The sequence below is a fragment of the Mesoplodon mirus genome, assembly GCF_964341445.2.
Source record: "Mesoplodon mirus genome assembly, chromosome: 18".
Lineage (NCBI taxonomy): Eukaryota > Metazoa > Chordata > Mammalia > Artiodactyla > Ziphiidae > Mesoplodon > Mesoplodon mirus.
In genome coordinates, this window is record NC_138994.1 from 43,703,328 (window position 1) to 43,720,341 (window position 17,014).

General features: G+C 48.5%; 1 protein-coding gene across 2 annotated transcripts in view; it reads right to left on the minus strand.

Annotated features, from left to right (window-relative positions):
* Window positions 1-16,585, minus strand: part of DNAH9 (dynein axonemal heavy chain 9) — a gene marked incomplete at its 5' end in the record, with an annotated part of 308,568 nt that extends 291,983 nt beyond the window's left edge. For both annotated transcript variants that reach the window (XM_082605525.1, XM_082605524.1), the window contains 4 exons: window positions 3,302-3,432; window positions 4,473-4,631; window positions 6,840-7,036; window positions 16,169-16,585. In XM_082605525.1, coding sequence (XP_082461651.1) covers window positions 3,302-3,432; window positions 4,473-4,631; window positions 6,840-7,036; window positions 16,169-16,585 — 904 coding nt within the window. The remainder of the gene's footprint in view (window positions 1-3,301; window positions 3,433-4,472; window positions 4,632-6,839; window positions 7,037-16,168) is intronic.
* Window positions 16,586-17,014: the final 429 nt, after the last annotated feature.

Below are 17,014 nucleotides of genomic sequence, written 5' to 3' on the forward strand. Positions count from 1 at the left end.
CAGCTGAGTAAAAGGAAGATTATACCCCAAGTTCATCATGTTGAAGCCCTGGCTTGATGGCTGTGGGGCTCACTACACACAGGAGTTTGAGAGGTGTACTTTATATCCCAAATGGACTTGTGGGAAGGACTATGTGAATCCAATTTTGAAAGTCAGATGTCATGGTAAATTGATTAGAGCAGCGATTCTTAAATGGGGGAGCTGATGGGAGTATCAGAACCACTGTGGGGTGGGGAGTGTCAGAATCCAAAAGCCACTCCAATGAGCAACGCTCGGGCTTTCACATGGGCCTCGAGGGAAGAGAAACTGAGACCATTGTGCCAGAGGAGCTTCCTTTTAATGTTATTATTATTTTTTTTTTGTGGTACACGGGCCTCTCACTGTTGTGGCTTCTCCCGTTGCGGAGCACAGGCTCCGGACATGCAGGCTCAGCAGCCATGGCTCACGGGCCCAGCTGCTCCGCGGCACGTGGGATCCTCCCGGACCGGGGTACGAACCCGTGTCCCCTGCATCGGCAGGCGGACTCTCAACCACTGCGCCACCAGGGAAGCCCCTATGTTATATTTTTTAATAAGCAAAACCTCCTTTAATCATACAAATAGGCATGCCCCTGATTTTTAAGAGCTCAACGTTTGAGAGCCAGCTCATCTATTCCAGGGTGCAATCACCTTGGCTCACAAGCCAAATGAAGACAGAGATGAACAGAGTTAGGTGCACAGCTTTTAAAAAATGCAAATATAGGGACTTCCCTGGAGGTCCAGTGGTTAAGACTCCGTGCTTCCATTGCAGGGGGCCTGGGTTCAATCCCTGGCTGGGGACCTAAGATCCCATAAGCCGCACAGCACAACCAGAAAACAAAACAAAATTCAAACATAAACCCCAGCTGCACAGGGATATCTGTGGTTTGCTGATAAATCTTTAACAACAAGCCCTTCTGGGACAAAAGCCTTCATCTCAAAAGCCTTTAGCATTTGCCAGTTTCTGGGGTGTAAATACTCCCAATCTTCCCACCATGTCTGATCTCAAGCTGCTAACTTGACGTCACTGAGTGCTAGGGAGGGCGCTTTGAAAAGGGTTGCGTACAGTGGGCTCTCTTGAGAAACTGTGAGCCAGTCCACATCAGCTCCAGAGAACCCCTGGCCTTTACTTCTCTCCACACACATCCGCCTACAAATAGTCTGGACTGGCAGCTGGGCCGTACTGTGCCGACCCTGTTCCCTAGTGGCCAGAGGCGAGAACTCCCCACTTAGTCTTTATTGCCCTGGTCCTTTCCCCTCCAGGGTATCTTTACTTCCGGTTTCCAAGGTTCTTCGTTGCCCAGTCAATTCCACTTCAGACAATCTTGCTCCTGCACATTTTCCTACATCCTTTAAACCTCTTTCTTTACTTCCCACGTGCCCACTAATCCAGGACTATCTCTTTTCCTCTCCTTCTCTTCCATCCATCTGTAAGCCAAAGAACTACCCTGATTGTGACTGTTAAGAACAATGCACATAGTATATCTGTGCAGAAGACAGATGCTCTGAAATGAGAAAAATCAGTTGCAAGCTTCTAAAATATTCTTATTCTCCATAGACCCCACCAATATTTCTGACCAAGTCTCTACCTGGCAACTCTAATCAAAATTTCTTTTCTTCCATCATCGGGATTGAGTTATATATTTCAAGGATTTCTATTTTTACAGTGGTGTTTCTCTAGGACTATTATGATGATATTGTTGTTTCTAACTTCTTTTCATTGCTGTCCTATACTCTTCTGCAAACAACTTTTAGAAGGTGGCCTGGGGAACCGAATCTTTTATAACTATTAATCAATGTGAATGATTGTACTCTATTAACCTATTAATGTGAAAAATATATTTGGGGCTCTAAATGACCAACTCATAAATATACTTTTACTGTATGTTTTATTTCAGAGCCTCAAATTTCAGTCCTTTGCATAGCTCCTTTATGATTATTTGTCATGACTGCCTACAACCTGTAGTATTACTTCATACTTTTCTCTAAACCGACTCTCATTTTAGCCTAAATAAAATCATATAAAATGAAAAATTTAAACCTCTACTATAAATGGAAAACTTGTATCATGTGCCAAAAAAAGTTACCCGTTCGCACATTTTAAAATACACCTGTGCATACATCTCCCACAACCATCTCTCACACCAGCAGTGTACACGTATCACTTTTGGGGACACTATCTCATTTGAATTGGAGTATAAATTGGGAATAACAGTTGATTCCTCTGGCACGCAAAATCTCTCAGAGAAGCAATAAACTGAGACCCCAACAGGGACCCCATTCCAAGCCAGCTCTAGATGCTGGCAAAGCAGCCTCCGGAATGAGATTTTAGGGCCCGGAAGGACCTCAAAGGCCAGCTACTTAAGCCAGTTCTTCTCTGTTATAAAGCGCATGTCAGAAACTCCACCACTGGAACTTTCATTCCTTTATCTGAGTGGTTTCCAAACCTTATGGGAGAAGGTGATCCACAAATGGGTTATGGACACAGGACACTCCCTCTTTAGCAGAGCAAATATACCTTGGCAAGTTTTAAATTTTGGACTCACATAGGAGATTGCATTGAAGGAAAGTTCTGACAGAGAAAAAGTGTTTGAAAATCACTGCTTGGGTTAAGCTGAAGTTATATGAAATTGCAAACACCTTTAAAAGCACATTCTGACCTACAATACTGAAGAGCTGGGAGGATGATAGGAGAAAGGAAAGCAGCAAAGTGCACTGATGAGGAGAGAGGGAGCCCTAAAAAATTTTACCTCTTTCTAATTATAGACTTTGCTGGATTTGCAGTTTTGACAAGGGCCGATCTTGTCTGGTGCTCAGATGGCCAGGAAATTGCAGTCCCATCTGGCAGTAGGTGCAAAAAGGCAGAATGGAGCTAGAAATGGAACAGAGACTTCCCGAAGAGCCAGGGGGTGGAAGGAGGTAAACTGCAGAGATGAGGGATCACAAAGTGCATTTGCCAGTGCAGTACAGTCAGTAAGGAACTTCTGCCTATCCCACCTTACAGCAGCCCAGGGAAGCAGGCAGGAAGTGTGTGCGCCGTTCCATGGCACACTAGAAAGCTCAGAGAGGTGAGGCGACTCTGTCAAGGGCACAAAGCGCTGGAAATGCAGACAGAGCACAGGGCAGCTGCTTCCCTGCCTCTACATTTGGCCTTCTTGCCTCTGTGCTAGACTGTCTCAGGTTGGAGGCTATAAGGACTGGAAGCTGCTGAGATCAGAGAGGAAGATAATTCAGCATAAATACGAAATTTGAGTCAATTTATGAAAATACTTGCGGGTCCTCACCTGCTACAACATCTCTGAACATGGCTTGGAAAGCTGGGAAGTAGCTGCTCTGAAGCTTGTCCAGAAGCCCCGCCATGCCCCTCACCTTTATCGTTCTCAGTTGATTATAAATGTATTCCAGATCCTCAGACCTGCAGCACCAGGAGAAGAGTGAATCCAGGTGAACATCAGGAAACACAAGTCACGCTGCGATGACCCACCCTCAGATAGAGAGAGGAAGCCTGCCTCAGGGTTCTTCCGCAGAGGCCTCTGTTCCCAGAACAGTGAGGACCAAAGCCTGAGTCTGGAACACAGGTTCAAAGGGGCAGCTCCAGGAAGTAGCAGCAGGGAACACTGCTGTGACCATCTGGTGGCTCAAAAGCTTGGCAGCTGGAGGTCTCTGGCTCTTGCAGGAAGGTTTGGGGTGGGATGAGAGAGGTGTCAGGGTAAGGCTGCTGGAGGAGGGCCCCGCAGTAGGTCAGCAGAATGGTCAGAAACCAGGCAAGAGGATGGGGCATCTCAGCACGGGGTGCAAGTGGGACTGGAGCCCTACAGGCATGCCTGGTCACATGACATGCAAGGACAGGGATGCCTGCTTCAAGCATCTGTCTGTCTCCTTTTGAGTAAAAGATTAATCAGCACAATGATAACTAGGAGCAGGGAAATGGGGAGGAAGAGGGGGGACAAGCAAGAGCAATAACTAGGTCTTTCTGGAACCTGTGGGGCTAAGACAGTGGACGATGGACTAATGACCGCCTGGAACCTAGGAGACGCCGTTCAGTGGTGAACTGCCCAAACCCCTCTCTTTCTCCAGATCCTACAAAAAATGTGTGCATACTGACTGTCCAAGAAGAAGGGAGTAGACAGTAGAAAATATGAAAGAGAGTTAATTAATTTTAAATGTAACTGAAAGAGCCTTTGAAGAAATGCCAGAAGATACACTGACGGTAGCTCAAGAAACGAGGCATGACTATTGAACCTTGGGGAAAGTGTCAACTCCTAGTGCACAGAAGAACTGCATTGCCCCAATTGACACCGAGCTGTCTGCTCCAGGGGTGATGAGAGACACCGAGCTGACTGCTCCAGGGGTGATGAGAGATGCCTGGGGGTGGGACCAGACTCAGTGGCTGCCCGCCCCAGCCCATTATCCTCTGAGAGACATCTGCTCCCCAGGGTTTGAGCCTGTGCCTACCTGCTCTTCCAGAACTCCAACTCCACCTGTGGGGTGGGATTCTCCCCCTGTAGGAGAGGCTGGGAAGACTCCCTCTTGAGCACCACCTGGACTTGATGGCTCCACTGGATCACTGCAGACTCAATGGCATACATGACCGACTTATCCATAGAATCCATGCTGTGAAAGACACAACAAATCTCCTGGGACACTGGAAATAGCTTAACTCTGGGTGTCCCACAAAACAGAATCCCAAATCTTTTAAAAACAGGTGGGAAATTCCATTTAGCTCAGGCACTCTTAACTTTTGTTGGATAACAGGCTCTAACGAGTAATCAGTGAAAAGTACAGATCTTCTCCTCAGACAAGCTGCTTATGCATGTGTGTATACAGTTATTCATACACAATTATTCAAGATTCAGAGGCTCGCCAATATTCTGAAGGCTAGTTTAAGAACTCCGAATCCTATCAAGTCTTTCTGTCAGTGCAGGAATACACTGGACAGAAAACATCCAAATGGTCACCCAACCCTTGCTTGAGTCCCACCAATGCCAGCCAGCTCTCTACTTGACAAGGCAGCACATTCCTCAGATCAGCTCTCCCTGGGAGACAGTCTGTCTCTACTTTGAACCACGTCTATGGCCCTGCCAGTCCCTCATTTGGTCTTAGTTCTGACCTCTGCAGTAAGAGGAAATAGGTTACTTTCTCTTCCACAAGGCAAACTATCAGACATCCAAACATTACTATCCTTTGTCCTCACTTTTCTAATGAAGAATGCAATTCCCATGCATTCCCCCCATACACCTTCTAAATAAACTAACTAACTAAAGATGTTTGGAAGGGATTAAAAATCAAAAATACATTTTGGTTGCCTTTTCACAAAGTCTGAACTGACAGTAGTTCATGCCAAGAACCCAGGACATGGGTGACAAAGAAAATCTGTCATTTGCGTTTTCATGCCAGAAACCTACCTTCACTTAATTTAATTAAATTCATATTTGCTGGGCAATGATATGGCACAAGTGATTATGGACGGTATTAAAGGGAGAAGATACTCACCTCCCTGAAATATGATCCAGCCTTTTGGGAAATTATCAAATTTGAACAAAGGGAGACAAACTCAGCAATGACTACATACACACACAGTGAATGTTATTATGTTAAAAAGAGAAAGGAATAGGAAAAGGATAATTTGAATTTATTTATTTTGAAAATTGTGTATTTTTTTTTTTTTTTTTTTTTTTTTTCTTTTTCTTTTTGCGATATGCGGGCCTCTCACTGTTGTGGCCTCTCCCGTTGCGGAGCACAGGCTCCGGATGCGCAGGCCCAGCGGCCATGGCTCACGGGCCCAGCCGCTCCGCGGCATATGGGATCCTCCCAGACCGGGGCATGAACCCGTATCCCCTGCATCGGCAGGCGGACTCTCAACCACTGCGCCACCAGGGAGGCCCGAAAATTGTGTATTTTTATTAAACCACAGTAAGTTTTACAGTTAACCGGGAAATTGCTTCAAATTATATATGTAGCAAATTACTTCCAACAGCAAAAACTCATGATAAAGTACATTGCTATCCCATGCATTACTTATTCTTCAGATAAAATCATGGGCCCTGAATACACAATGATGACATAATACATTTGGAGACTCCCAGCAATATGGCAGACCGAGCACATGTAGGAAGATGGCCTGTTGCCACAAACATAGAGAAATGCTGGATAGAAGATGATTAAAAAATAGCATTTAGATATATAGCCTGGCTTGAATGAAAAAGAAAAGAATCCCCACAGGACAGAAGCAAACCTGGAATGGTAAGTGGAAGCTGATAGTTGGTGCCACTCTTAAATGGAGAAGAGGATGAGGCTTTAATGTCTTCCCGGACACGGGAGGCATGGACCTCAAGCCTCAACAAAGCCAGATTTGTTTCTGTTTGGAAAAAAATCCCCAGGACCTGAAAAAAGTCTCCAGCTGCTGGGGGAGGAGAGTCTGGACAGTGACAGTGTGTGCTGGGTAAATGCTGGGAAGAGACGTGCTGTCTCCCAGACCGGGCCTGGGTCTTTGCCAATGATGAGACACTGTCCTGATAAGCGAGACACTGTCCTGATAAGCGAAACACTGAAATCAGCATGGCTACTCTCAGCCCTGAAATAGTTCTGAGCAGAAAAGAGGCCATGTTGCGTGATAGCCTTAAAAGACGTCTGGCAGACGGATTGGGGCGAGGGTAGTCATCAGCTCAAAACGTACCGTCTGAGGATGCTGGCAAACAGTGGGCTTGTGTGCAGAACAAAGAGATATGCAGTCAGGAACAGAAAAGTCGTAAAGAAAACACTCAGATAAACCAGCATCTCCCATATCTCTGAGGCCCATATGGCGAGCCTGGTGGTACTTACGTGGTCTCACTTTCAGAATCCACAAACCCCATTTTTTCTGAGCCGACTGGAAGAGGCAGCAAAGTTTTCCCCTTCGCTTGCTCAAGGAGAACCAAGAGGTCACATTGGAGGCTGTGGGCGTGTCGCTGGACATCTTGACAAACCACGTGGGGCCAGTCTGGGTGATTCTTCTCATTGGCCAGGATGGGGATGACAACCTGGGACAGACGTGCACAGAAAAGAAAGGCAGGCAACTTCTGAAACCCTAAAGACTATTCTGAGAAAGGTCGAGAGAGCTACATACAACCTTTTGCAGGTCCCTGTTCTGTAAGACCTAATTATTAATAACCAACATTATGTATTGCCTTGGCATCTGGTAAAATCGGGAGGGCCTCAAATAGCCTATCCACAAGTTTCCCTGCCCAGTCTGCTCCTGCCGCTAAGGCCCCTAGTCCAGCAGGGGGCTGGGGACCAGGCACGGCCGCCGCCCATCCCTGAGGAGTGGGCTTCAGTTCCAGCCAGTGGGATATTCACGCAAGCCGATCCCATCCTCCCACAGGAACCAGTGGGCACCACACCCTCTCGATAGTACAAAGCTTGCCTCCCACAGCCCCTGTTCATTTGCTCTGTTCCCACACACAACCCCCCATGTGGCCCTGCCTGGCACAGCATCTCCCTCCTCTGGACTGTGAATATCTGTGCTAATAACCTGCGGGCAGTCTCATCTGTCCAGTGTTACGTGTACGGCCATCCCCCCAACCCTAGGGCAGGGATCCCTTCCTCATCAACAGGTGAAACTGTCACAAAGGTCAAGAGGCAAAAAACCGGACAGAGGCAGGTAAGCGTGACCCTCTGTGTACAGGAGGCCTGAGGACCTTGAATCTACCTGCAGGTGAACCTGAGTTGGTTCTGGCCACTGAACACAGTCCCTCTTCTCTTAGTATTCATCTCCAGATCCAGAGGTAGATATGTGAACAAACCTGAGCCAATAAGAGTCAGGCCAAAGTCTTTTATCTGGACATTTTGAGGAAGAGAAGCTTTCTCTTTCTATGAGTCTGGAACAATTGGTGGCCAACTTGCTACCAGATGGAGCCTTCGAATATGGTCAATATGGGGAAGAGAGAGTTTATAGATGGAGGAAAAACCAAGTCCTATGACATCATTTGAGCTCCTGCATCAGGCTGCTCTTGAACTTTCTGAGCTGATTTAAATTGAGGTTTTTACCATTAGCAACTTAAAAAGTTGTAATTCATGCAACTCATTAGGAACCTCTGCCTGTCAAAAGGTCACAACTAATAGAAAGGGAATACTAGAAAGAAAAACAGATCATCAGGAAATGTGATAAGGAGCTGCCTAGCAAAGACTGAAACGGAAACACGGACTTAAATGGTTGGTTGGTTTCCATATGCGACCAGTGAGTCCATGTGGCTGTGAGATAGAAGGCCTGGACCCAGCATATGAAGCCAAGAGAATGATCCTTGCCTGGTCTGTCTGGAAGCAATCACTGAACTGAGAACTTACAACAGCAGGTGAACAGGGGGTGCCGAGAGATAAAATGTCACAAATTGAGCTCTACTCACATTCATGTTAAGAAAGGACCCCTTGGGCTTCCCTGGTGGCACAGTGGTTGAGAGTCCGCATGCCGATGCAGGGGACACAGGTTCGTGCCCCGGTCCGGGAAGATCCCACATGCCGCGGAGCAACTAGGCCCGTGAACCATGGCTGCTGAGCCTGCGCGTCCGGAGCCTGTGCTCCGCAATGGGAGAGGCCACAACAGTGAGAGGCCCGCGTACTGCAAAAAAAAAAAAAAAAAAAAAAAAAAAAAAAAAGAAAGGACCCCTTGGACCCATGGCAGGAGGCCTAACAGGGCAGAGGGGATGAACAAGAATTTTTCTAGGATCTAAAAGGCAGGGACTGTATCTTATACCCACAGTCCTCCCTAGGGTCTGGCATCCAGGAAGCACTCAATAGAGGTTCAGAGAATAACTGAAACATATGCTGTCTGAAGAAAAAGTGATAGGTGGGCTTGGGTGCATTTTGGAGGGCTTTCAGTGATAGAAAAATAGTGAATGTGAACTTTCTATGAAATGAATATTCTCAGTGAATATTTATCAAGAGTCTACCACATGCTAGCACTGTTCTAGGTGCTTGGAAGGTACATCAGTGAACAAAACAGACGAAGATTCCTGACTTCATGAAGTTTATATTCTAGGGAAGAGACAGTCAATAAACCATAAGTTCTGTGAAAAAAAATGAAACAGGTGGGCTGGAAGTGATGTAATGGTAAATAGAGTGATTGGTGCAGATCTCATGGAGAAGGTAACATTTGAACAAAGACTGGGGAGGATAGGGAGAGTGTTGTGCAGACCCTTGGGGGAAGTATATTGAGGGTAGAAGGAACAGCCAGTGCAAAGGCCCTGAGGTGGGAGCATGCCTAGTGTGATCAAGGAGCAGTGTGGAGGTCAGTGAAACTGGGACAGGATTGGCAAGAAGAGTAGGGGTGAGTAAAAGGGGTCAGATCACATGCAGCCCTGCCTGTGGGATTTTGATTTTTACTCTGAGGAATGTAAATCATTGAAGGGTTTTGAGCAAAGGACCAACATGGTCTGACATCTTTTTTAATAGGATCGCTCCAGCTACTGTGTTGAGAATAGACTCTCGGGGGCAAAAGTGGAAAAAGAGATTGGCTAGCAAGTTATTGCTATAATACAGAAGAGAGTGGCTTGGCACAGGGCAGAGTAGAGGAGATAGTAAGAAATGGTCCAATTCTACATAAATTTTGAAGGCTCGGCCAAAATGATTTCTTAATGGATTAGTCGTGTGAGCAAAAAGGAGTCAGGATGATTCCAAGGTTTGGGACTCGAGCAACAGGAAGAAGGGAACTGCCATTGCTGACGTGGGGAAGAATAACGGTGGAGTCAAGTTCTTGTGGGAAGAATTGGGAGTAGGTTCTTGGACACGTTAGAATTGGATAAATCTACTGAACTTCTAAGTGGGGACACTGAATAGGCAGTCGGATTTGGTAGTTGGGAGCTCAGAGAAGAAAAGTCTGGAGATAACAAATCTGGTAGATGTAGATGAGATGATTCATAAAATTCTGAAAGGGAATGAGTGCCCCCCAAGGAACTGAGTATATACAGAGAAGATGCCCAAGGAATGAGCCCAAGGGCTCTCCAATGTTAGCAAGTTAGCAAGAAGCGGGGGTGGAACCAACAGGGGAAACAGAAGAAATGGCGATGGTGAGAGGAGGAAACCAGAAGACTGGTGACCTGAAAGCCAAGTGAAGACAAAGTGCTTCCAGGAGGACAGGATCATCATGAGCTGTGCCAAAGGCTGCTCACAGGTCAAGCAGGAAAAAGACTGAAACATGGCCATGTGATTCAGACAAGTAGAGGTCACTGGCAACGTTGACAACTCTTTCTTTTCCACGTAATGTGGGGGGAAGAGCCTGACGGGTGAGGAAAAGGATAGGACACAGCAAGACTAGACACGCAGTCTAGACATTTTTGCTCAGCTTCACGAGGGCGGGTATACAAGTTGGAGTTCACCAGATTTATGGTTTTGCCAAAGACATACGACAAAGTGAGACAGAGGCCGTGATGATAATGATGGAGCACTTGAGCTGGGTGAGGGGGGAAGGATGTGGGTGTGGAGGATGGACAGAGGGCAGGCGGCAGGATCAACGGACTGCAGGTCCCAGCAGGGTCACAGGCTTGCGGTAGGGGGCTGCTGGGGAGAGTGAGCCGGAAAGACAGGAGGAGGGTCAGAGAAAGAGGTGCCTGGAATCGGATCACCAGGGCGTGGTCTGGTAAGGTAAGGACTGGGAACAGCATGGGAAGGGGTGGCTAACATAGGAAGGGCGAAAAGGTCAGCGGAGGAGGAAGGTTCAAGGGGCCCAGAGGCCGGGTTAATGAAGGATCACTTATGTGTCTATTGAAAGAGCCACGTGTTAAGACGGGAGCAACGCTGGGGGAGAGTCACAGTGAGCAGGAACCCAATCGTGGGGAAATGAGGGCAGTGCTATCAATTTATGACACATTAATGGGGGGAGACGGTGGCTTTGTCTAAAGGCATCAGATTCAAACTGGACTGTTTTCTACTTGAATCGAGAAGGAGCAAAGAGGAGCAAGGATGTCTGTCCCATCTCAGAGGTAGAAAGGCTGAGTCTTTGCGGAGAGATAAGTTTGGGTTAGAGCAAAGTGACAAGACGGGGTGACAGGAAGTGAGGAAGCTTTTTTTTTTTTTTTTTTTTTGGTGGTACGCGGGCCTCTCACCGTTGTGGCCTCTCCCGTTGTGGAGCACAGGCTCTGGACGCGCAGACTCAGCGGCCATGGCTCACGGGCCCAGCCGCTCCGCGGCATGTGGGACCTTCCCGGACCGGGGCACGAACCCGTGTCCCCTGCATCGGCAGGCGAACTCTCAACCACTGCGCCACCAGGGAAGTCCATGAGAAAGCTTTTAAGGGGGATGTAGAGTCACAGTAATTCTTGTCCTTTAGGGAAAACCTACAACTAATGTTAACAGAGAACCAACCTGACTCCACGTTGTATCTATTCCTTTCGCTCTAACCGTTGTGCTTTGTTTCCTGTCTTAATCACGCTGGCTGTGCATCTTTGTAAAAGGATGTTGCCTAGAGCCTGAAACACACATGACAGCCTATTCCCAAGGTTTTGCCTCCCAGGCTTGACCTTTAAAGGTGTCAACAAAAAGTTGCAGAACAGAGAATAACAATTGTCCTGCTGGAGGTTCACACTGTGACCAGGCCTTTGTGAACAGCTGCAAGAACAAAGGATGCAAGCGCCGCCAACAAGTCTGTAATACCAGCCGCACCTCCTCCTCCGTTTAGTACAAAAGAAGCTTGAATTCTACCTCTGGGAAGATGGTTCTACCAACCCACCATCTTCTTGGGCTGCTGGCTTTCCGATTAAAGCCACTATTCTTTGCCCCAACACCTCCTCTCTCGATTTATCAGCCTGCCGTGCGACGAGCACTACAGGCTTGGACTCAGTGATGCTAACACACTCTATTCCAAGCGTCCTGATGGGTTATTTTAAATTTCACGACAAGCCTGCAAGGTGCTTCGATCCTGACAGAGGTGAGCTAGCGTGCTCACACCATCCCCACCGAACGCGACAGAACCAGCACTGGAACTGGAGTCCCCCAGACTCCAAATTCCATGCTCCTCTCACGGGGAAAAGGACCCACACTTTTACCGGAAACAAACCTACAGCCTCCCTTTTTCTGCCCTCAACAACCCATCTACCTACGCCCACCGCTACACTTGCTTAAGGGAAACTAAGGCAGAGGCTGCGGAAACGGCAAGGAAGGAAAACCGCAGTACCTGAGGGCACCGGAATGGTCCAAGATGGCGATAGGGCAGGCACACGCAGAGGCGTCGCGACGCTCGAGGAGAGGCGCTCCGGACGCACGCACGGAGGCTCTGCGCATGCCCGCTCCTCCTGCCCCGCCCCGCCCTTGCTGTTCACCGGGCTCTGTACAAGCCACCCATCTCCTCAGCCGGGGTGAAGGTGGCGTTTTCAGAGCAGGAGCTTCCCCCTTCTCCATTCCTTGATTAAAGAATAAAGTTTCTGCTCTGCTGGACCTGGTTTCCTTCATTTGGCACCAGCTGGCACTGGGCAACGGAAGGACCCAGTTGGGGATCCACCGGACTGGACACCTGATTAGAAAGGGTGGGTGACACTCCCTCTCCAAAACCCCAAACTTCAAAACAGCATCCAAGTTCCAGAGCTCTAGGAAAAGGAACCTGGCAGCAGTGAATGAAGGGACTGGGAGGAGGAAGAAAGGGAGCAGGAGGGCTGGTTTCTAAATTCTGGCAGTTCTCCCTCGGAAACATTTCCTGGATGCATTTGCTTTTTACCTTGTGCCAGTGTAATGGGACAGAAAAGTTAAAATTTATAGCTTCACTCCTTCGTTAATATCACCCCCCCACCCCACCCCCGCCAACAAAGAATACTTTTCTCATCCAGGTGGGATATTTTGGCTTTAGTGCCGCTTTACGGGAAGGTGTTAGGACCAGGGGAGCACAGCAGCCAGGGGCTGATCCATGAGTGGGAGGGGAGCAGGGCCCTGAAGTGGCTCTGGATCAGCTTCAGGGTGTGTGAAAAAAGCGGATGGGACGGCAGTGGTCGCATGGCCCGAGAATTGCTGTTAGAGGTTTTGAGAAACGCAAGTAAAGGCCTCGAGGTATTTTAAAAATAAATTGTTTTATTTTTATTATTTATTTTTTATTATATTTATTATTTTATTATTAGATTTTTAAAACAGATAACACATTTGCATGGTGCAAATTTTTAAAGTACAAAAGCATGACAGTAGAAAGTAAGTCTTCTACCTACCCCTGTACCTCCCTGAGTCGCCCAGTTCCTTGGGCCTGTGGATTACTCTGTAAATGAATGTTTTTCCTCCCTCCCTCCTTTCTCTTTTTTAGCAGAAACGGTAGCATACTATATGTACAGTTCTAAACCTTCAAAAAAAATTATCTTAAATTGCAGCATTATTCACAATAGCCAAGAGGTGAAAGGAACCTAAATGTCCATCCATGGATGAATGGGATAAAGGAAATGTGGTATATATACATACAATGGGATACTATTCAGTCTTAAAAAGGAAGGAGATTCTGTCACATGCTACCTTGAGAATGAACCTCTTTGAGGACATTATGCTGAGTGAAGTAAGCCAGTCACAAAAAGACAAATACGTCATGATTCCACTTACATGAGGTACCAAGAGTGGTCAAATTCATAGACACAGAAAGTAGAATGTGGCTGCCAGGGGCTGAGGGGGGGACAGGTGGGAGTTGTTCAGTGAGTGTAGAGTTTCAACCATACAGGATGGGGGGACGGTTCTGGGGATCTGCCACGCAAGGATGTGCATGAGGTTGACAATGTTGTGCTGTACGCTTGGAAATTGCTGGGAGAGTGAATTTTATGTGGGTTTTTTATGCCACCATAAAAATAAAATTATCTTAAGAACGGTCCCATTATCAATCATTACTTTTAATTATAGACGGACCTTAATTCATTCACCCAGTCCGCTACAGATGAACATTCAGTTTGTTTCCAGCCTCTTTCAATGCACCGATGAAAATTCTTGAACATTTAAGAGTCTGAAGTGTTTTAAAATTACTTTCACTCGCTTTTTCCTTGGCCGTGATGCCACTCTGAGATGGACCCACTGCCCTCTACGTACACTAGGTGTAGCTCCATCTCGGAACCTTTGTTCAGTCTGCTCCCCAGACCTTGAAAGATCCTCTGCTCTCTATTTATTCTAATCCTTCTCCTTGTTCAGGAGCCAGTTCAGCACTGGAGGTGAAGCAGGGCTCTCAGACCAAATGCATGTGTCTGTCCTCGGAACCCAGCAGCACTTTTTTTTTTTCCATATCAATAAACATTGTCTTTATTCTGTAAATTAAAATCTATTCACCTATTTCGCATTTTGTTTATCTTATTTTCTTTTTAAAAATTTTTTAAAGTTTAAAAAATTTGTTAAGCTATAGTTCATTTAGTATGTTAATTTCAGGTGTACAGCAAAGTGATTCAGTTATATATATATTCGTTCTTAGATTCTTCTCCATTGTAGGTTATTACAAGACACTGAGTAGAGTTCCCTGTGCTACACAGTAGGTCCTTGTTGGTTATCTAGTTTATATAGAGTGGTGTGTATCTGTGAGTCCCAATCTCCCAATTTATCCCTCCTCCCCTTTCCCCTTTGGTAACCATACGTTTGTTTTCAAGCACTTCTTCCTATCATCACCGTGCATGAGGGAATTTGATCCACGCTTGGATTCCTGCAGGGATGCTGTTCAGACAACACACAGCAGTAAAGCCATTCGGTTATTAAAATACTGAAATACTTCCATATCTACTGAGAAACCTAGCTTCCCTGGGTCCTCTAGAGCTCCTCTGTCACCCCAGACCCTTCTCTGGAACTCCCCCTCCCCAAAGCTTCCTCATGAAGCAACCGAAGGCCTAACACCTGACGCAGCAGGGAGCCTCCAGGACCCAATGCCAGCACTGGGGCCAACTTTAGGTAAGGTCTGTCTCCACCTCAGTCACACTAGCTTTGAAGATGCCATATATATACATATATATATATATATATATATATATATATATATATATACATACATATATATATGTATATATATATATGGTGAATTTCACAGGTGGGATCTTGTCTTTATTTCTCTGGTGTTCCCCACAGCACCTGTGACAGGAAACATCACACAGCAGGGCATCAAGCCTCCAGGAGCACACACACCCAACTTCCAGGGACGTTCACTCCTATTCCAGAAAGGTCTAAGTGTCCCAAGAATCTCTCCCGGGCACCCCTGCACTCCGGAGGCTTCTGCTGTGGTGCCACCAAAGCGCTCCATAATCCACATCCGGGTAGACCTTCCTTCCTGCGCTCCAGGCCGGCCCCTCCAAACGCCTGCTGGACATTTCCAACTGGATGCCTCAACTTCTTACCTGGGCACAGGGGTGACCTCTGGTTCATGAAGGACACGAAAATCAAAACCAAGCCACCTCTCCTTTTTAACTCTTCTCCAGAAGTAAAGAGCGTGGACAGCCCTTCACCTCCTTCACCTCACTGACCCATAGGACATGCCCCTGGGTCCACCACTCCCGGGTTTTTTAAAAAATAAATAAATTTATTTATTTATTTTGGCTGTGTTGGGTCTTCGTTTCTGTGCGAGGGCTTTCTCTAGTTGCGGCGAGCGGGGGGCCACTCTTCATCGCGGTGCGCGGGCCTCTCACTGTCGCGGCCTCTCTTGTTGCGGAGCACAGGCTCCAGACGCGCAGGCTCACGGGCCTAGTTGCTCCGCGGCATGTGGGATCTTCCCAGACCAGGGCTCGAACCCGTGTCCCCTGGACTGGCAGGCAGACTCTCAACCACTGCGCAACCAGGCAAGCCCCAAATCCCGGGCTTTTGCAATGCCAGCTTACAGGGAGGATTCAGAAACGGCGCCTCAAAAAGAGGTCAGGACCCAGGTCCTCTACAGAATCTAGCCTCGCCTTGACTTTGGCCTGAACGCAGACCAAGAATGAAGCAAGTGCCCCGCGATGGCCTGACTCGGACCCAGCCCCTGCTCAGATTTCCCGCAGCTGCCATTTCACGGCTCGCCTCCACATCTCAGGGGGCAGCCCAGGGTCCTAGTTTCCCGCTAGCTCGGCACGCCGGCCCATCCCACTTTATTCTTAACTCCTTGAGCTCAGCTCCAGTCTCCTCTCCCACGGCCCCGCCCCGCCAGCCCCGCCCCGCCGGCCCCGCCTCCTCCTTCCCTCCCCTTCCCAGCTGCAGCCAGCACGGGGCCACCGACCCACCCTCACCTCGGAGAAGAGCGCGGCCAGGTGCTCCAGCGGCGTGGCGGGCAGGTCCCCGCACAGCACTGCTCCGCGGAGGCTGTCGGGCCCCGGCGGCTCAGGTCTGGTGCGCAGGCAAAAAAGCCTCTTAGCACGAGGCGCGCCGGCCTCGGGTCCCGCGTCCAGCCCCGCGCGCACCGCCAGGCCCCCGGGCCCGGGCCCCACCACCAGCAGCGGCCGCGGCCCCTCCGCGGCCCCGCGGCCCAGGAAGGCGTGCAGCAGTTGCCTCGCCTCGGCCGAGCCCGCGCAGCGCTCCCAGGCGCCCGAAGCCGGCCGCAGGCTCCGGGCCACGTAGGCCCCCAGGAGTCGCAGCCGCGGGTCGGCGCCGGGCTCCCAGTCCGCGTTCTCCTCAGCCAGCGCGGGAAGCTCCTTGGCGCTCGGCATCGCGCGCGAACCTGCCTGCAGAGGTTTCCCGGGCGACCGGGACGCGGCCAGGACTCCCTCCTCCGCTCCCCTCCTATTGGACACTTGACTGCTGTTCCCGCCCACTCCGGTCCAATAAGGTAGGAGAGGCAACGCGGGGTAAGGGGCGGGGTCGCGTCGCTGTTGCTAGGAAACCAGCCGAGGCTCAGGTTTCGCGTCTGAACTCGTGGATTAGAGGTGTTCGTGGGTGACTGTCCGGGGCCATGCTTATGGATGAGGCGCATGGAGGGGAGATCAAGGATATAAATGCTGCTAAGGAGCGTGCTGGCTAGGGTCACATTAAATTCTTTAGAGGTGTCCAGACACTGAAAGTATTATGGTTCTCCCACTTACTCCCAAAATGTGTAATTCAAAGTTAAAAACAATGTCAAATCACAAAATAGATGTAAG